The sequence below is a fragment of the Petaurus breviceps genome, unplaced genomic scaffold (assembly GCF_028583685.1).
Source record: "Petaurus breviceps papuanus isolate PSGF00001 unplaced genomic scaffold, PetGlider_PUasm1.0 90865, whole genome shotgun sequence".
Lineage (NCBI taxonomy): Eukaryota > Metazoa > Chordata > Mammalia > Diprotodontia > Petauridae > Petaurus > Petaurus breviceps.
In genome coordinates, this window is record NW_027187367.1 from 1,306,403 (window position 1) to 1,327,101 (window position 20,699).

Here is a 20,699-nt window from a genome sequence, read left to right on the forward strand (position 1 = left end):
CAAGTAACAATTTCACACATAAGTTACACTGAGGCACTCTCAGTTATTCATTAATAACCTGAAAGGATTAAACTAAATGACCTTTCAGTTCTCTTTTATTTCTACATTCATGACTTGTAGCCATGGAAATAAGTCTGGGGAAGTAATAAATTACATTTATGTAACACTTTGATGTTTGCCCAGTGCTTTTACATACATTGGCACATTTGATTGTAGAGAGAGACCTGAGAACAGAACCTTGGGAGACATTACCTTGAGGACTTAGGAAGAGGATAGCCAATATAGAGAAGTAACAGTTAAGACAGGTAGGATGAAAATCAAGGAACTTTATGCCTCAAAAGTCAGTGTAATAATGCCAAAAGAAGGGGATGGGTCTAAAAGGCAAGTAGATAACTAGAGAACTTTCAGAGAGTCTTCAAAAGAACTGTAGGAACTGATCAATAAACAAGCATTTTATACCTGTCTACTATGTGATGTGGCCAGGTACTGTGCTTTGTGGAAAGAATGCCAAATTGCAAGGGAGAATGGGGTAGTGAGAAGGGAAGACTTTGTATATAAACAACTTTTTCAGGAGATAACATAGTACAGTATAAGGAATGCTGGACTTGGTGTAGGAAAGCCTAAGCTTAAATTCTAGCTGTGACATTGAATAGATATATTGTCTTAGGCAAATCGTATAATCTCTGTAGGCCTCAGTTTACTTATCTTAAAAATGGAATAGTAATTTTCACATTGCCTACCTCTTTGAGTAATTGTGAGGAAAGTGTTTTTGCAAAATTAAAAGTCCCATGTAGATGTTGATTATTATTAAGAATTTTGTCCATGAAGGGTAGGAAGGAATGGGAATGATAACTGACTAAAGAAGTTAATAACTGCTAAGGCATGATGACAAGGCATTTTGTATTTTGTTTGTTTGTTTGCTTTTGTCTTGTTTGTTTTCTGATGGGAGGAATTGAGGAGACCTGAGTTTGTCTGGAGGGGAGAAGTTAAAGGGTGCATAAAAGAGAAGGGATGATTACAAGTTCAAAGACCTATAGGAAGGAAGGAACATGGGATCAAAAGCACAAGGAGGGAGAATAGCTTTGGCTAGGATTTGGGATATCACCTTCTTTGAGACAGAAGGGAAGGAGGGGGAGAAATGTGTGATTGTGAGCAGTGGAAGAGGGATATTCTCACCATATAGTTAGGGAGCCAGGGGGAGAGGGGAGCTAATGCTCCCTTTCCTGAGCAAGGTGTGTTAACCTAGCAGTCCTTTCTGCTGAGTTTTGGGCTACACATGACTGGGATCTGAGATACACTTGTGCTTCTCTTTAGACATCCTGAAGGAGATCTTGCTTAAGGAAAGGGAGTTGCTCCAGCCAGAATCCCTTGAGGATGAAGAAGAGGAAGACTTGGAGGCAGATGGATGCTTTGCTGAGCGGGACTCCCTACTCTCTACTACTTCTATGGCATTCAGAGACTTGACCAGGTCAACAGCCTCACTCCAGGCCTCTGTCCCTGGCCTTTCAAGCCACCTATTGACATCTTTTGTCTCAGGCCTCTCAGACTACATGGACAGTGGCTACATGGAAGACAGTGATGAAAGTTCCCCTGATCGGCCACGGAAAGAAAGCCAGGAGGAACAAGGACCCCAAAGACCTGGGAGGAAGTTTAACAGAATCTATAAACTCTTAAAGAGCAAAAGCAATATGGTGCTTCGGAGAGACTCCCAGAGCCCTGTGAAAGGGACTGGCTCAGTCACACTGCCTCTTCGGCGGACAGGGAGTCTTTGCAGCCCTTTAAACATTTCTTCACAACTTTCTTCCTGTTCACAACGTTCCCATTCCCTTCCCCAGAACATGTTGGAAAGCCAGCTTGTTGGCTGGCCCTACCCCACTGCCACACATCATCGACATCGGAGGCCCTTCCTTAGTGGTGATGAGGACTCCAAGGCCTCCACACTGCGTGTTGTGGTCTTTGGCTCAGACCGGATCTCAGGGAAGGTTGCCCGTGCTTACAGCAATCTCCGGTGAGGGGTGGGAGAAGGAGCATTGCTTTCATACCCATTCAGACTTGGTATGATCAGCCCTGTAAACCAAGAGACAGAGGAACTGGAGAGGAAGGGATTGCTTTCTGGTTGGGAACGCAGTCAGCATGATGGCTTTGTCCATTTCTGTGCCTTAAGACATCCTGGGCTGTTTCCCAGGTACCACCTGTGGTGGGGCCCACAGGTAGAGAGCCAGAGGATTAAAGGAAATGGGGATAAGGGAGGGTGCCATATGCTCATTTTATCACTTGTCTTATCCTCATACCAGGAAGTTGGAAAGCAGTTCCCCGTTACTGACACGGCACTTCAAGCTCCAGTTCTTCTATATTCCAGTAAAACGAAATTATCAGCCTACATCTAGTACCTCTCCTGCTCATTCGAACCAGTCCCACCTCCTGTCCACAGATTCTCTAAGGCATCTGACTCCAGTGGTATGTGCTGAGCCTCAGAGAGAAAACTGGACAGTGTGCTGCTAACATAACAAAAGAATGTCTCCACTTAGAGAGGGAAAAACAAGAATGAGGATGTGGGAAGGAGGAAAAAGAAGGAGTGGGAGACTTTTTTTAATTATGTATTTTTGAGGCAGTCAAATAAATAGCCAAGACTTACTTAGGTCCTAATGTGTTTTGGATACTGCTAGTAAGTGCTATGGGAGGTATAAAGAAATAAAAGGCACTGTCCTTGCCATGCAAGACTTTAAAATCTAATTGGAAACAAGTATAAACATGAAAAGTTAAAAGAATTATACACATCTGACAGATCTGTTGTAAAGAAAATGCATGTAAGCCTTAAAACAGGATGGATATGTGAGTTGTTCCTCATACTATTAATAATAATAATAATAATGAGAGACATTATTGTGGATAGCACTGTGGATAGAGAGCTGACTTGAGGGTCAGGAAGCCTTGGTTGAAGCCTTCCCTTAGTCACAGTCTAGCTGCTTGTCTATTCATATGTGATGTAAGCTCTCAGTGCCCCAGATATCTCATTAGTTATATATTAAGTTGCTCATCTGCAGTTTCCATACTGCCTACCAGTTTCTTACACCATTAAAATCAAAAGGTTTTTTTAAAAAACCACAGGAGAAACTCAAAAGAAGGAGAAACAAAAAATTTGGGTTTCAGGAGTTGTCTAGTTCCATCTCCCTGCTGTATGGTTCCATTTAGTTGAGTGTTGATTCTGATGCCTCATGGGTTGGAAATCTTGAGCCTCACCTAGACTTAGACACCTCCTGTCTCTATTTCCACTACAGGACATTCCCCTGGCCTCGTGGGAGGACAGCACCAATGACATTTCCCATTACCTTGGAATGTTGGATCCTTGGTATGAGCGCAACGTGCTGGGGCTGATGCACCTGCCCACTGATGTCTTGTGCCAGGTAGGCAGGTCAGAGGAACAGGGGAGAGGGAAGGAGGATTTTATCTCAACATGTAAATTTGGGGATCCCTTACCTTACTTGGGCTCAGGTCCTATCAACAAAGCTCGGGCCTGAAGGAAGTATGCATAGAGAGCTGTCCTTGTATCCAGGAAGACCTCTGACATACTGGCGATGAGATCCTGGACAAGTTGTTTAACTTCTCATTAATCCAGGTTAACTCTCCTAAGATTTTACATTGCAGAGAAGGTGCCATCTTTATTGGTAAGAAGTAGTTTCCTCATCCAAGAATTCCCTATATCAAAGAAACAATAGTTCTAGTCCCTATCCCTTTAAATTTGGGATGAGGCATTTGATTATCCTAGACAGGGTTTCAAACTGGCATCTCTTCCCTATGTGGTTTTCTCCTCTCTGGGATTCACTATAATGGTTGACTTTTCACCAAATAAATGCCTACAGACAGCACAAAAAATACAGTTTTGTTACTCAAAAAAAACATTTATTTAATAGAAGTTATATTTGTAATAATCCTGTGTTGTAACCCATTGTGTGTATCACGCCTTAGGTGACTGCCTATTTTCCCTATCCTTAGTCCTGTCCATAAAAATTAGGTAGAAAGGAGTAATGATATAGTGGTGGGAATCAGGGAAGATCTAAATCCTACTGTGTTCAGGAGCTGTGGCTGGGGATGCTTTAGCCTTATGGTTTTCTCTCTCTGGTGTCCTGTTTGGGCACTAGGCACAATTCTGATAACTTCCATAATCTTTCTCCTTCCAGCCTTATTTTATGACTCCAGGAACCGATACTTGGAAGCTATGCTTTGTCCTTGTCTACCCCCTACCTTGACCCTCTCCCTTAAAGGAGCATTGGAAAAAAGTGAGAACATAGAGCTGATGTCCCTGCCGGTTTTCCCTTTGACTCATCTTTCTCCTTTACTGTTACATGTTTCACAATGTTCATGCTAATGCCATCTCTATCTCGGATTTCTCTCTGCAGCAGACTTTGAAGCCTGAGGCTGGGCCACTGGAGAGTGCCCAGGAGCAGCTGCCCATCCTAGCAGACATGCTGCTTTATTACTGCCGTTTTGCCACAAGACCAGTCCTGTTGCAAGTCTATCAGACAGAGGTATAGATAGAAGTTAGAGGGGACAATATCCTTCCTCTTTTTTCCTCCCTACTGCTTTTTCCCACACCATTATTGATTTTCAAATTGCCATTAGCACCATCTCTTTTGGGGTATCTGATCAAACAAATTGTGTAGTTAAGATTATCTGAATGAAGAAGTAGAAAAAGGAGAAGGGAAAGGAACAAGCATTTATTAAGTTCTTACTCTGTACCAGGCAACTGTACCCAGTAAAGTGCCAAGCACTTTACAAATGCTACCTCATCTGATCCTCACAATAACCCTTTGAGGTAGGTGCTATTTTGTAGTTGAGGAAATCAAGGCAGACAAGAAGTTGAATAACTTGCCCAGGGTTGTACTCCTAGTAAATGTCTAAAGCTGGATTTGAACTCACATCTTTTTTTTTTTTAAGCAATTGGGGTTAAGTAACTTGCTCAAGGTTACACGGCCAGTTATTTCTGGGTGTGATGCTAAGTATCTGAGCCCGGATTTGATCCCCAGGTCATCCTGACACTGGGGCTGGTGCTCTTACTTGCTGAGCCACCTGGCTGCCCCTAAGCAATTGGGGTTAAGTAACTTGCTCAAGATTACATGGCCAGGTGTTTCTGGGTGGGTGCTAAGTGTCTGAGCCCGGATTCGATCCCCAGGTCATCCCGACACTGGAGCTGGTGCTCTTACTCGCTGTGCTACCTGGCCATCCCTGAACTCACATCTTCTTGACCCTAGACTCAGAACTCTATCCACTGTACCACCTACCTACCAAAAACTATAACTAGGGACCTTGGGCAGATTATTTCTCTTCTCTTGGCCTTAATTTCTTTATCTACAAAATGAGGAAGCAGAATTAGATAATCTTTTAATGTCCCTTTTATCTCTAACGTTCTAACAGTCTATAAAGAAAAACTTGATTCTTGGGGAACTGGAATGAACTTGAATTTTGTAGGAATTAGCTTCTGTAAGAGTTAGCTTCTCCCTCTCCATGAACTCTTCTTTGGTATACCTTCAGAGCAAAAGGACTTAGAAGAAGAAGGGAGGCCAGCATGTAGACAGCATGCATATAGACAGTACCTGTTGACTCCTTATAATCACAGACATTCTTTTCTGTAGTTGACCTTCATCAGTGGGGAGAAGACAACAGAAATTTTTATCCACTCCCTGGAGCTGGGTCACTCTGCAGCTATCCGTGCTATCAAGGCTTCTGGTAGGTATTACTTTTTTAGGAGGCCTAGATAGGTGGTGGATTCACAGATGTTCGTTCGGCATAAGTCCATCAGAATTATCTTGGATCATTGTATTGCTGAGAATAGTTGAGTCATTCACAGCTGATCATCTTACAATATTACTGTTACTTTATATACAGTTTGTTTCACTTTGCATCAACTCGTGCAAGTCTCTCCAAGCTTTTCTGAGAACATCTTGCTTAGCATTTTTCATAGCACAATAGTATTCCATCATAATCACATACCACAACTTGTTCAGCCATTCCCCAGTTGATGGGAAGTTCCTCAATTTCTCATTCTTTGCCCCAGAAAAAAGCTGTTTTAGGATACAGACCTAGTAATGATATTGCCAAGTCAAAGGGTACACTTGATTTTATGGCCCATCGGGTATAGTTCCAAATTTCTCTATAGAATGGTTGAATCAGCCCATTTTTCCTACAACCCTTCTACCATTTGACATTTTCCTTTTCTGTACTGTTAGTCAATCTAATAGGTATGAGGTAATACTTCAGAAGTATGTTAATTTGCATTTCTCCAATCAACAGTTAGACCATTTTTTCATATGGCTATAGATAGTTTTGATTACCTCATCTGAAAACTGTTCATATCTTTTGATAATATATCAACTTTATAATGGCGCTTATTTTTATGAATTTGACTCAGTTTTCTATGTGTTTGAAGAAATTAAGCCTTTATCAGAGAAACTTCCTTCAAAAATTTATTTTCACAATTAATATGGCTAGCTTATTTCTCTCTAACCTATCCCCCCACTGCATTTATTCTATTCACTCTCTTCTTTCACTCTGTCCCTCCTCAAAAGTGTTGTGCTTCTGACTGCTTCCTCCCCTAATCTTCTCTCTCTTCCATACCCTTTCCCTTCATCTCCTTTTCTGTAGTGTAAGATATATTTCTATACCTGATTGAGTGTGTCTGTAATTCCCTCTTTGAGCCAATTCTGATGAAAAGTTCCCTCACTCCTCTTCACCTCCCTTCTCTTCCCCTCACACTGTAAAAGATTTTTCTTGCCTCTTTTATGAGAGATAATTTATCCCATTCTGTCCCTCCTTTTCCCTTCCTCCCATTATATTCCTTTCTTATCCTCTAATTTTATTTTTTTTAGATATCATCCCTTCATATTCAATATTCCTTGAATTAGAAGGAATATTGCCCTAATATTGTGAAAGTTCTTATGAATTACAAGTATCATCCTCCCATGTAGAAATGTAAACAGTTTAACCTTATTAAGTCCTTATGATTTCCCCTTTCTGTTTACCTTTTTGTGCTTCTCTTGAGTCTTGTATTTAAGATCAAAATTTCTGTTCATTTTTTTCATGAAGAATGCTTGAAAGTCCTCTAATTCATTGAATATCCATTTTTCCCCCTGAAGGATTATACTAAGTTTGGCAGGCAGGTGATTCTTGGTTGTGATCCTAGCTCCTTTGTCCTCTAGAATATCATATTCCAAGTCCTCCAATCCTTTAATGTAGAAGCTGCTAAATCTTGTGTTATCCCAACTGACTCCATAATACTTGAATTGTTTCTTTCTGGCTGCTTTTTCCTTGACCTGTGAGCTCTGGAATTTGGCTAAAATATTCCTGGGGGCTCATCATCTCTTTCAGAGGTGATTGATAGATTCTTTTAATTTTTATTTTACCTTCTGGTTCTAGAATATCAGGAAAGTTTTCCTTGATAATTTCTTGAAAGATGATGTCTAGGCTTTTGTTTTGATCATGGCTTTCAGGTAATCAGGTAAACAACTTTTAAATTCTCTCTCCTGGATCTGTTTTCCAGGTTAGTTGTTTTTCCAGTGAGATATTTCACATTGTCTTCTAGGTTTTTTTTTTCATTCTTTTGGCTTTGTTTTATTGGTTCTTGAAATCTCATAAAGTGATTAGTTTCCATTTGTTCCATTTTAATTTTTAAGGAATTATTTTCTTCTCCTTTTCTATTTGACCAGTTCTACTTTTTAAGGAGTTTTTATGTTCAGTGAAATTTTGTGTTCTCGTTTTCCATTTGGCCAATTCTGGTTTTTATGGTATTCTTCTCCTCATTGTTTTTTTGGACCTCTTTTACCATTTGACCTAGACTGTTTTTTAAGATGTTATTTTCTTCAGTATTTTTTTGTGTCTCCTTTACCAAGCTGTTGACTCTTTTTTCATTATTTTCTTGTATCACTCTCATTTCTCTTCACAATTTTTCCTCTACCTCTCTTACTTGATTTTCAAAATCCTTTTTGAGCTCTTCCATGGCCTGAGACCAATTTGTATTTTTCTTGGAGGCTTTGGATGTAGAAGCTTTGACTTTGTTATCTTCTTTGAGTGTGTGTTTTGATCTTCCTCCTCACCATAGTAATTTCTATGGTTAGAATTTTTTCTGTCGTTTTCTCGTTTTCCCAGCCTATTACTTGACTTATAACACTTTGTTTTAACAAAGTAGGGCTCTGCTTCCAGGGTGTCTTGTACCTTCTTGTCCCAAGCTTCAGAGGTTTTATGCAGCTATTTTCAGAGATACTTCTACAGAGCTGTAAGTTTTCAGTTATTCCAAGGTGGTATGATCTAAAGGCAGCTTTGTTTACTGCTCTCTTGGCCAGTGGTGGTCTTTGAGTGACCACAAGTACTCTTTCCTGCCCTGGACTGTGAGGAGGATCCCTACTCCACTGTGCTGGCAAACTCTGGTGTGCTACTGCTCCTCCTCGCCTTAGGACTGCCCCCTAGCACTATGACCTGCATCTGAGCATGGACAAAGCAGCAGAGTCCTACCTCAGTGCTAGACGCCTGTAATCTCCTTCTGACCAGTTGTTTGATCCCCTTACAGCTTGTGGGCTGAAAGCTACAGAAGCAGCCACTGCCACTGCTGATTCAGTGGCTCCCAAGGTCTACTCCTGGATTGCTGGGTCAAGGGCTGTGCTGACACAGCCTGCACTGAATTGTTCTTTCCTCTCACCTTGGTGTAAGAGGCCCTTCCTCCTGATCTTCTAAGTTGTCTGTGGCGCTGTGGGCTGAGAGGTCTGAAAACTACCACTGCTGCCACTGATTCATTCACCTGCTCCTCATTTACTGGGTGGTACTAACTTTTAAAAGACACATTTCCCTCTTTTGTTTTTAACAAATGAAAAACTATCAGAGTGTAAAGTTGCATGTTTTCTCAGCTAAAAATTACTCTTTTATTTCATTTTGGAAGTTTGTACATTCTAAGAGATTCAACTGGTTTTATGTTCAATGTATGGATGATGTTTTGCAAAGAAATTTAAGAATTAAAAATTTTTAGCACATAAAACACTATCAGTTCAGAGAGGGCACCCACCTTCCCAGGCACAATAAAGAAAAATAAGGAAAAAAACTGCAGGGTTGAGGTCATATTTCAACTTGTATTAAGTTCTTCCTGATCTCCAATCCAATTTCATTTGAACATCAACTGATTTCCTTCAGGCTCTGTGCCTTTGGATTCTTTTACTCTTTGGATTCTCATTAGCTGCTCTTAATGGGCAGGAATTGGTGAGACTCTGAGACCAGATGAGTGAGTAATGAAGGCCCTGAGGGAATGTCTGGATTGAAATGACCTGTCCAGATCTGGTCTGGTTTCTAAAGATTATGATTCAGTAAATCAAGAATATTTCCTTAAAGCAAAAAGAGTTTTCATTGGGCATAAGGTGTGACTTACTGGTAGCACAAGGGGAGAAAAGGGGTTGCTGAAGCCTGGAGTTGAGGGGCATAAGGAAGGAGGGGTGAGTAGAATCATGAGGCATCTGTGTATATAGGTGTGGAGATAAGGGAAGGGATGTTTGGATTGAAAAATGTGGATCTGTATCATACAGGTCCTGGCAGTAAACGACTGGGAATTGATGGAGACCGAGAAGCCATCCCACTTACACTACAGATTATCTATAGCAAGGTAAGAGGCAAGTCACTTAACCCTAATTGCCCTACCTTCCCCCCCCCCTCCAAAAAAAAAAAAAAAGACCCTGAAATCTTGTCCTCCCTCTAAATACTGAGCCAATGCAAGAATTGGGAACTCCTTCTATCTCTGACTTTTTTTTGACAAGAGATTTTATCCCAGACCATGTCCTTTGTTTTTTTCTGGATCACAGTTTCTGAGTCTAGAAAAGTTCTAGTTCCATTTCTCCATATATGACCTTGACCAAATCCCTTCACATTTCTGGATCTTATTTTTTCTCCTGTATAAAAAGGCAGGAGTTAGACTAGCCTGTCTTTAAGCTTCCTTTAAGTCATCACAATCTATAATTCTGTGATGCTGAAGTAAAAATAACTCAACAAATGTACAAAATAATATTAATATATGTGACTACAAACTAAATACATAAATATTTTGTGAAGAGGCATCAGACAAGAAAGTTTTGCTGGAAAATCATCACTTCTGGATCACTACTGGACTAAAATCACTTACATGCATACCCCATAATGATCTGGATCATTATCTTTGTATGTAAATGTTAACTGGTGATTAGGGTGTACATTTGGAGTAGGGCTGAAGGGCCTCCTTGGGGCTGAGCTTGGCTACTTTTACCTGGTCTTACAGGGGGCCATTAGTGGACGGAGCCGCTGGAACAATATAGAAAAAGTATGCACCTCTGTCAACCTCAACAAAGCCTGCAGAAAGTTGGAGGAGCTAGGTAAGTGAAACTGGATTGAGTTGGGGGAAGGAAGGGGTAAGGGTCATGTACTTGGCAGGGTTAATGGCTACTAGGAGTTGACTTCTTAGTTCTCTGGGGGCCAGCCCTAACCCTCTTCGTCTTTCAGGGCTTATTGTACATTGATAGGGACAGAGGGTAGACCCAGAGCCTGAGCTCATGACTTGAGAATTCTTTCTTGTTTAGATTCTAACATGGAATCTCTGACCTTGACTCTGACTGAGGTGGTGAAGAGACAGAACTCTAAGTCCAAGAAGAGCTATAATCAGGTATTAGCATCCTTTGTGTCCTTGGCCCCCACTCTCACTCTCATATACAGGTGATCAGTAAAAATTTGGGGACATGAGGGAACAAAGTGAGAGAAAGGAAATGAAGTCAAAGTCATATTTGTAATCATATGTGTAGAAAAGGACATATCGGGGCACATGCAGGAGGAATGATTTGTAGACTGTCTGTTTTGTTGGAAAATCCTCAGGTCACAGAGTAGAAGAAGTTCAAACTCAGGGAATTTGGAAAATTATGGTGAGAGAGAGAGAGAGAGAGAGAGAGAGAGAGAGAGAGAGAGAGAGAGAAAGATATTGGGCTTTGGCAATTCTATCTCCCTTTTTTCTGACCCCTTGCTTGGTTATTGGGTCACTGATCCAAAACTTCTTCACAGATCAGCACATCACATATTAAAGTGGACAAGGTACAAATCATTGGCTCCAATAACTGCTCCTTTGCTGTTTGTCTGGATCAGGATGAGCGAAAAATCCTACAGAGTGTGGTCAGGTAATGGAAAAAGGGGTCCATAACTTTGCCCCGGGAAAAACTACAGCTGTGTGTTAGGGGGAGGAGTGGGTTGCATCTGCACCACATTTCTCCATTTTCCCAAACTCACCCATTTCTCAGAACTGGTTTGGAAGAGGGGGTGGGACTGGAGGTTATTACCGTCAGATCCTTCCCTGAGCCAAGGCCTCCCCAACAGGTGTGAAATCTCTCCCTGCTACAAATCTGAGAACAGCAGCCTTTCCCCACAGTCCCAGAGACTTTCCTTCCTGCCACCTCAAAAATCACCTGACCTCTGCTCTTTCCTGTGTTTGCCCATCATGACGTTCAGTGGAGCTCTGCCCTAACACAGCAAACTCAAGATCTTCATCTGGATTTGATACATCACAAGGAGGCATGGACTCCCACTTCCCAAAACAGAGTTCTCCCAATCCAGAGAGCTAGGACTGGCAATTGTGGCTTGTCCTACAGAGAATGGAATTCACTAATCAATTAACTAGTTTCCACATGGGATTCTAATGATGTTATTGGGTTTTTTTCCCAGCAGGAAAAAGACAGAAACCTTTAGCCCTGTAGGGAAAGACTGTCTTCTGCTCATATAAGTATGCTTTATATGGGAGGGGGAAGAGAGTGTATGAAGGTGATAAGGGTTATAAGTTCATCTTTCCTTCTGACTTTGTAGGTGAGTAACTTTAGGCAAGTCATTTAGCTTCTCTCTGAGCTTTGGTTCTCTCATCTATAAAATGGAAAATAACTTACCCCTCCCTAAAGCTAGGCACCTGGAACATATAATCTGGCTCTAAAATCTATGATTTTGTCTCAGGGCCTGGCTGTTCTTAAGTTATGTGCCTTGGTTGTTATATAGCCTTTGAAGGCTAGTCCTCTCTTCTTTCACTTCAGACCCTGGGGTGAGAGGCTGGGAAGAGAATGGAGAACAAATAGAGGGGAAATTGTGTCCCAAAAGGCTATTCAGGCCCCACCCCACTGCCTTTTTAGACCTCTAGTCTCTGAAGAGATCATATCAAGGTTCTAACAAGTGCCGAGCATTATTTTAAAGGTTGGAGAAGACATGTGAGGAGTTTACATTATAGTTGGAGAGACAAGATAAATACATGGTACACTTTATGTGCAACATTAGATTAGTAATATGATTAAGTATATAGTTAATAATTAAGAATATAGTGAAGAATTAATGGTACCTCAGTCTAACTATAAACAACTCGCTGTAGTGGGGAGTTTGGTCTAAGGCAGCTCCATCTTGGCCTGATCCAAGGAGATTTATTAGCCCCCAAAAAAGATTCTGTTATACTAAAGTTTCACCTGTACTTTGGTTCCAGAGTTTTGTATTTAGGTTCTATTGTACTGTATCACTCTTGATGTACTAAGAGTCCACATGATGTACATTATGTTCTTTCCTCAAAGGCCCTTTTGGTAGAAAGGGGACTCCCAACCAGGATGGCTAGCTTGGAGAAAAGAAGGATTTGAAGGACTGTCATGTGGAAGAAGGTCCGAGGGACTAGGCTTTGACCACAAAAGGCAGAAGAGCAAAGGGTTGTTTAGTGACCCTGAGAAAATGTTTTGTAACAGAACTCTACATACAATAGGTACTTAATAATGTTTATTGTATTTCATTGTACATACAGTCAAAACATAACAGAGTGGATAGAGTGTGGGAGACCTACATTCAAGTCTTACCTTTGATATTTCCTGTCCATGTGACCCTGAATAAATCATTTAACCTCTCGGTGCCCCCCACGCAACCTCTAGAACTCTTAAGTTGCACAATTGTACTTCAGTTAACACACAATATGTACTTCATGTGACACCTAATTGCATTTCAGTTGCTGAGGGAATTTCTATGTAAGGAGTTCCTTACACTAAGGAAATTACAGGTTCGTTAAAAAAAACAACAACTCTTCAGAACTGGGCTCCCTGGGATGGTAGGGTAGGGACTTAGACATCTCTGGTGGACTCCATGTAGAAGCTCCATAACAACTTGTCAGAGATGATGTAGAGGAGATCCTTTCCTAGGTATGAGTTAGACACCTGACTTCTCTTTCATTTCAGAGATTCTGGAGATTCTGATGGAATTTAAAATTAAAAGTCCATCCCTTAATTGAGGAAATAAAAGGGAAGAGGCAAGGCAAGAGTAGGGGGGAATAAAGTGAGCAATAGCCCTGTAGAGGATTTCTTCTCCAGTTCTGAGTAGGTTTTATGGCTGTTTAAGTCAACTAGTCTTTATTAAAGTGTCAAGTTTATGCCAAGAACTGTACTGGTGCTGGAAATACAAATATGGTATGAATATGACACCCGATCTCTTCACCCCTCCACCCTTCTCACTCTCTCTGGCTGTCTTGTCTCACTCATGCAATTTGCACTCATTCTGGACAGGTGTGGCATTCCCAGAGGAGCAACCCACAATATAACTCATTTTCTCAGGAATCTAGAGGTTACCCTGATTGGGTACACCACTTGTACACACACCATTGTGCTTCCCATTTAACAAAGCAACCAATTTAACTCCATGAAGTCTTAATTAGAAACACTTACTAAACTCAAAGTGAAGCGGAAATAATAATATAACATTCCACCAACAAACACAGTGTCCATATTGTGGATATTACCACGGTAAACACAAAATTAAGAGAACCATAGCAAAGAGGCACAAGTGTTGGGAGCAACTAACAATTCTGGACTTTGGACTTTTTCTTTTGGGAACAATTCCTACCACAATTCACTGATGGGTGGGGCTGCTGATGGCTGCTCCATTTGAGTTAATCCTTTTCTAGGCCCTTTAGGTAGTGTTATGTTCTTTCCACCAAAATAGAGACCTTGAGCTTGTGATCTTCAGAACTTCTTCACGTCTGCTCCTTTGGCTAGGCCCTGAGGAGTTTGTCTGTCAGACAGTAAGGAACAGTGCAGGAAAAAGCAAAAACAAAAACCTTTCCTCCTTGAATTAGCCCTTCCAAGCAGTAGATGAATAAATGAGTGAATGAATAAATTAAACACTATGTGAAAAGCACTGTGATAAGCACTAGGGATAGTAAGATAATGTAAGTAAGTAATGGAAATGTAAGATTGTCCCTGCTCTCAAGAAGGTCATGTTCTATCTAAGATGGCAAGGCAAGTCTAAGGTCTCTTGCCGTACTCAACTAGAAGTCTCTCCTGGAGTTACTGGTCCAAAACAAGGTCCCTTCATTAAGATCACTTCTATCACATGAGATAAACCAGAATTCCCATTTCTGCCATCTATACCATAACCAGGGAATTTGTCTCAATGTCACCAAACCAGATGAAATCAAATAGGTGGTCACCAAAGCAGGAAAAAAATTCTCTTCTATTTACCTTCAAAGACCTTACTTCAGTCATGAAAATTAGATGCTGGAAAACTGGACACTGCAATCATCTTTAAATAGGTTCCTTTTCTTTGTAGGACTGCTTTTTAAAGTGTTTGTCTCAGAGCTATCTCAGTCTGAAAGAGGTAGACTTTTACATAAAATTAAAAATTACACTCTCTGTACTGAACTTACTTCTAGCTTGATGTGGGGTGGGAACAAAGGATGCCATGCATACAGATCTCTATTATGGAATAGGAAAGATACTATAATGTCAGAGGTGGGGAACCTGTGGCGGGTGTAGAAGTGAAATTCAGTGAAGGAAAGTTCGTTTATTATGTGTTTTGGGAGTGAGATTAGGGAAAGTTTTATGGAGAAAGCTGTACTTAAAAAGGGAGAAGTAGTCTATTTTATGCAAAGGAGACTGGCATATATAAAGGCACAGGTGTGAACACAGTATCTGATTGGGGAAGAAATCAGTACATTTGGCCAACTATCAAGTACACGAGAGTCTCTGTCCCTCACTTCAGTCTTCTATCCCTTCTCACTTTGCTGTTTTGATAGGGTACCAGGTGCAAAGGTGCTGCCTGAAGTCCTCACAAGCCTAGGGTTCAAATTCTGGGAAAGATGCTTTTGAGATCAGTACTAGTTAAATTGCATTGAATCCACTCCTGGAGGATGAGGTATGTAAAGAATCAAGAATGCTAGGAAAAACAAAAGAATTCTGATGTGCTGTGTTCCCCCACTGCCCCAACCTCAAACCCATAAGGAAGATATCATCCTAGGTTGACACAGTTGGGCCCAGGGTTTAGAGAGTAAAGTCTTAGATCGATAATTTTTGGGACAGATGAAAACATGCAGCTAATTCCTGCCCTTTTGGGCTGTCCATTCTTTACAAGTAACTTAATTGGGGCCCTGTCCTGGGTGTCCTTAGGCAACCTAACTGCCTCCTGAAAGTCTGTATCAGAGCTTTGGGATTTCATAGAGGCAACATGGTATATTGGGAAAAACATTGAACTTGGAATCTAAAAATCCAGGTTCAAGTGCCAGATCCATTATTTGTTCTCCTTGTAACCTTCCTTGGATAATTCATTTTGTCTCTTTGAACTTCAGTTTCCTCATCTGTAAAACAGAGATAATAATATTTGCACCACAGATCTCATAGGGTTGTTGTATATAAAGAGCTAAACTATTCTGTCCCAAGACCAAGGGAAAAATCAGAAACTTTGCTATTCAAGGAAAAAATCAGAAACCTTTCGCTATTGAAAATCCAATCCTAGAATTCTACAGCAGCTACTCAATCCTTTTCATTTCTGTTTTGGTCTCATCGTTGATCACAGTGTGATGTTTCACTGGTCCCTCAGGAAACTGAAGAAAGGTTTAAGTTATTCAGAACTACTCTCCTACTTTGTATCTACTTCATCAACATTGTATTTCATATGCATTGTGGTAAGGGAAAAAAGCAAGAATTCTTGAATCTGAAGATCTGTGTTCAAATCCTTCCTCTAATGGTTACTATTTGTGTGATTGTGGACAAATCATTTAATCTTTTTGGCTTTCAAGTTTCCTCATCTATAAAATGAAAATGTTTGACTAGATGGCCTCTGAGGTCCTACCATTCTATATGTACTAGTAAGTAAAACCTACTAGTTTGGAATGGAATTACGATTTTATCCTGAAGTTCTCTGCCACCTAGGCCAAAACTGCTAACTTGAACTGTGCCATGGTTGATGTTTTCTTCCCCCTCCCCCTTTTTGGGAAAGGGTGGAGGAATGTGTTGTGAATGTGAAGTTCAGATGACTATACCACAAAAAACAGACACACATAGAACAAAAAACAAGTTCAGATAGGTATGATTGTATTCAGCATAAATGGTCAGTAGTTTGCTCAATTCAGTTCAAGATCCATTTATTAAACATTGTCATGTGCCAGGCACTATGTTCTGGGGCTGCGAAGACATTTCACAATCCCTGCTTTCAAACTGCTTATGGTGTAATAGGAGGAATATAACATATACACAGACATCATACAAAGTTGAGTGTGATTAGTGATAAAAAAAAAAGAGATCCAAATCACTCTAGGAAAATTCTGAGAAGAAAAATCTTTTTTAAAAGAAATCTTTCGTCAAGGTTGGGTTGGGGGGAGGGGGTGGTGTATGGATAATTGTCTTGAAATAAGATTTCAGATTGTCTTGAAATAAGATTTTTATTATGGAAAGATGGTGCCTGAGCTAAAAGAAGGATATCAGTTAGACAGAAATGAGGAAGAAGCAGGTTCCATTCCCAGAATGTGGCCATCAAGAATGTGATGAACCAGGGGTGGTTAGGTGGCACGGTGAATAGAGCACTAGCCTGGAGTCAGGAGGACCTGAGTTCAAATTCGGCCTCAGACAACACAAAAACTAGCCATGTAACCTTGGGCAAGTCACTTAACTCCAATTGCCCCTCCAAGAAAAAAAAAAGACTATGATGAACCTAGAAAATGCAAGATAATATTAAGGAATATGCTGGTAATTTAGTTACAGTAGAAGATAGAGTTCCTGAGTATGAAAGGATGAATAAACATTAAGCACCTACTATGTGTCAGTATAGATACAAAAAACTGATCTGTTTTCATTATGAGTCTACACTCAAAACAACCAATTGCAACCCTAATTTAAGTGTCACATTTTGCTTGATCTGATATAATAGACTCTTAACTGGTCTCCCTGGGGTTCCCAGTCTCCACAATTAGTCTCTTACTTAATCCAGGTAATCTTCCTAATGTACCACTGTCTGATAATGCTAATCCTGGATTTAAAATTTTTCAGTGGTCTGTTGCCTACTGATTAAAGTACAACTCTCAACCCCCACCACTCTGACATTCCTGGTCCTCATTATTTGACCATAACCCATGTTTTCAGCCTTTTCTCATTTCGCTTCTCTTCACACTATTCCAGTCAAACTGGACCCTTTTGCAACATCGATTTATTTTAATGTCCCCTGTGTGTGAAAGAGGCCCTTGCCAACTCCATTCAAGGCTCAACTCAATCAGGTATCACCTCTCTGAAATTTCCTGGGGTTATCCTTTAGCTCAATAAAAGTAATTCCTCAAAAGTCTTTCAAGCACTTTGCCTGAACCACTCCTTGGCATTTGCCTCATTCTGTGTCATATTTATATCTCACCCTGATCCCCTTTTAAATTATGATGTCTATGAGAGCCAGGCATGTGTCTGTTTCCAGAACTTGCCAACTTCTTGTGCATGGGCACTTAATAAATATTTATTAAATTCAGTATTCAATTGCATAATGCACGGTTGAGTGGGTGAAATCTCTCCCATTGTTGCTGCTCAGGTCTCCTGCGTTTCAGTTGTATAACCTCACCCAAGGACAAAGGAACCCCCTTCATAACCTAGTAGGCTCAGGAAATTTCAATGGATACCCTTTTTCCTGATAAGCATAGGATCTATCAATTTTTATCCTCACCAGATGTAGCACCAATGCAATATTCACAGCACAGACAGTGACTGAATTTGCCAGCATAGTTCTGAATGACAAAATATAAGGGACTCCCCAAATGGAAGACAGAAGCAAAATATTTATTCAGACACCAGAAAACTGAATCCATCATGGCAACAAAGAAGTTAATATGCCATTAACACAGCAGGGAGCCACACCATACCTAGCTGTCTCCTTGCCAGTGTCCTCTCCTCCCTCCAGCTCTTAACTGCTCTGACTCCCAGCTTCTTCTGGGCTCTGCTCCACCTGTTCAGCAAACTCCTCCCTCCATGTGATTATATTCGGCCTATTAGGAGGCAGGAAAGATTTTCAAATTCCCTTAGGCCTATTAAGGGTCAGGGAAGATTTTTTAATTGTCATTACTGAGGGGCAGAGTCGAGTAGAAACAGGACTTCCACAGGGCTCTGGCTTCCACCTCCCCCAATTCATGTAAAAGGTGACTGAACAAACTTTGGAGCTACAGAACTCCCAAAATGACACAGAGAAGCTAACCTGCTGAAGACAGCCTGGCAGGTCAGGAGTAAGTGGCCAGCAAAGCGCTCTGGGAGCCGGGCTCAGCCCCAAGGGAGACTGAGGTTTTAGCCCCAGGGTGGGTCTGACCAGCCACTGGCTGGAGGGACTTAAGATTACCAGCAGCTGTAGCGATTTCCAGAATTTTCAACCCATAGATGCCAAGGACAAAGTGAGAGGTCAGTGCAGTGTGGACTTTGGAATCAAGTAATTTGGGAATGTGGCTTTTAAACCCTGGAGAGAGAAGCTGCTGAGGCTGTGCAGCTGCCGCCCGCCACCTAGCAGCTTCAGCTCCTGGCCTGCAGATTGTAGGGGAACCAAGCATCCAGTTGGAGGGGTAATTGCTCTTGCTTTAACCTGCTTGGATTGGGTTTGAGGTCTAAGGTGGAGGTCCTGGGGTGTGTGACCAGCTTGCCAGAGCGTGTGGAGGCTTCAGAGAGGGCACCCAACTAATACCTTCTGCAGCTGAGAAAATGCCAGCGTTTGGGATAAAGCTCCCCTGTCTGGTAGCAGAGTCCTACTGTGGAAAAAAGCCCAAAAGTCAAGTAATTGAGTGGCAACATGAGCAGGCAAAGGAAGCAAACCAAGCAGAGCAATTCAACTTTATGTTCCTATTTTGGGGGACAAAAAGGATCAAAGCATGGAACAGGAGGAAGACAGTGAAGTCAGAACTCCTGCACCAAAAGCTTCCAAGAAAAATATGAGTTGGTTACAGGCCATAGAGGAGCTTAAAAAAGATTTTGAAAATCAAATAAAAGAAGTAGAGGAAAAATTGGGGAGAGAAATAAGGATCATGCAAAAAAATTATGAAATGAGAGTCAACAACCTGACAGAAGAAAATAACACCTTAAAAAATAGACTAACTCAAATGGCAAAAGAGGTTAAAAAAGCCAATGAGGAGAAGAATGCCTTAAAAAGCAGAATTTGCCAGATGGAAAAAGAATCTCAAAAGTTCACTGAAGAGAATCATTCTTTCAGAATTAGATTGGAGCAAATGGAAGTTAGTGACTTTATGAGAAATCAAGATACTATTAAATAGATCCAAACAAATGAAAAAATAGAAGGCAATGTGAAATATCTCATGGGGAAAACCACTGACCTGGAAAATAGATCCAGGAGAGATAATTTAAAAATTATTGGACTACCTGAAAGCCATGATCAAAAAAAGAACCTAGAAATCATCCTTCAAGAAGTTCTCAAGGAAAATTGCCCTGATGTTTTAGAACCAGAGGATAAAATAGAGGCTGAAAGAATCCACCGATAACCTCCTGAAAAAGATCCCAAAAAGAAAACTCCTAGGAATATTATAGCCAGGTTCCAGAGTTCCCAGATCAAGGAGAAAATATTACAAGCAGCCAGGAAGAAACAATTTCAATATTGTGGAAACACAATCAGGATAATATAGGATCTGGCAGCTTGTACCCTGAGGGATCGAAGGGCCTGGAATATGATATTCCGGAGGGCAAAGGAGCTGGGATTAAAACCACGAATCACCTACCCAGCAAAACTGAGTATCATGTTTCAGGGGAAAATATGGTCATTCTGTGGAATAGAGGACTTTTAAGCATTCTTGATGAAAAAACCAGAGTTGAATAGAAAATTTTAAATTCAGATACAAGAAGCAAGAGAAGCATGAGAAGGTAAACAGGGAAAAGAAATCATAAGGAACTCACCAAAGTTGAACTATTTACATCACTACATAGAAAAACGATCATTGTAACTTATAAAACTTTTCTCAGTATGAGAATAGTTGAAGGGAATAGAAATGAATATATGAATATGTATACATATATGTATATATGTATACATACATATATGTATATAGGAGGGTATATAGGCATATGAATATATATGTGAATGTGTGTATATATGTGTACAGGTATACATAAAGGACCAATTTAATAGTAAGGGATGATACTTAAAAGGTGAAATTAGCAGGTGAGAGAAGAATATAATGACAGGAGATGGTGAGAGACAGAATGGGGTTAAACTATCTCTCATGGAAGAGGCAAGGGAAAATGGTTAAAATGGAGGGGAAGAACAGGAAGGCAAAAGGGAATGAGTCAACCTTATTCTCATTGAATTTGTTTTAGGGAGGGAATGACATACACACTAAATAGGGTATCACCCTACAGGAGAGTAGGCGGGAAGGGGATGAGAGGGGGGGATGATGGAAGGGAGGGCAGCCTGGGGGGGGG

The 20,699-nt window shown here is 40.8% G+C and overlaps 1 protein-coding gene across 2 annotated transcripts in view; it reads left to right on the forward strand.

Moving 5' to 3' along the window:
• Positions 1-20,699, forward strand: part of PIK3R5 (phosphoinositide-3-kinase regulatory subunit 5) — a 150,341-nt gene that overhangs the window by 93,140 nt on the left and 36,502 nt on the right. Inside the window, exons 10-19 of one of the 2 annotated variants that reach the window (XM_069073088.1) lie at positions 1,315-2,008; positions 2,295-2,457; positions 3,279-3,404; positions 4,398-4,526; positions 5,631-5,724; positions 9,558-9,634; positions 10,280-10,373; positions 10,578-10,660; positions 11,050-11,162; positions 11,359-16,090. In XM_069073088.1, coding sequence (XP_068929189.1) covers positions 1,315-2,008; positions 2,295-2,457; positions 3,279-3,404; positions 4,398-4,526; positions 5,631-5,724; positions 9,558-9,634; positions 10,280-10,373; positions 10,578-10,660; positions 11,050-11,162; positions 11,359-11,506 — 1,721 coding nt within the window. In that variant the 3' untranslated portion in view covers positions 11,507-16,090. Of the gene's footprint in view, positions 1-1,314; positions 2,009-2,294; positions 2,458-3,278; positions 3,405-4,397; positions 4,527-5,630; positions 5,725-9,557; positions 9,635-10,279; positions 10,374-10,577; positions 10,661-11,049; positions 11,163-11,358; positions 16,091-20,699 lie in introns of those variants that run through there. The other variant, XM_069073089.1, reaches the window with a different exon arrangement.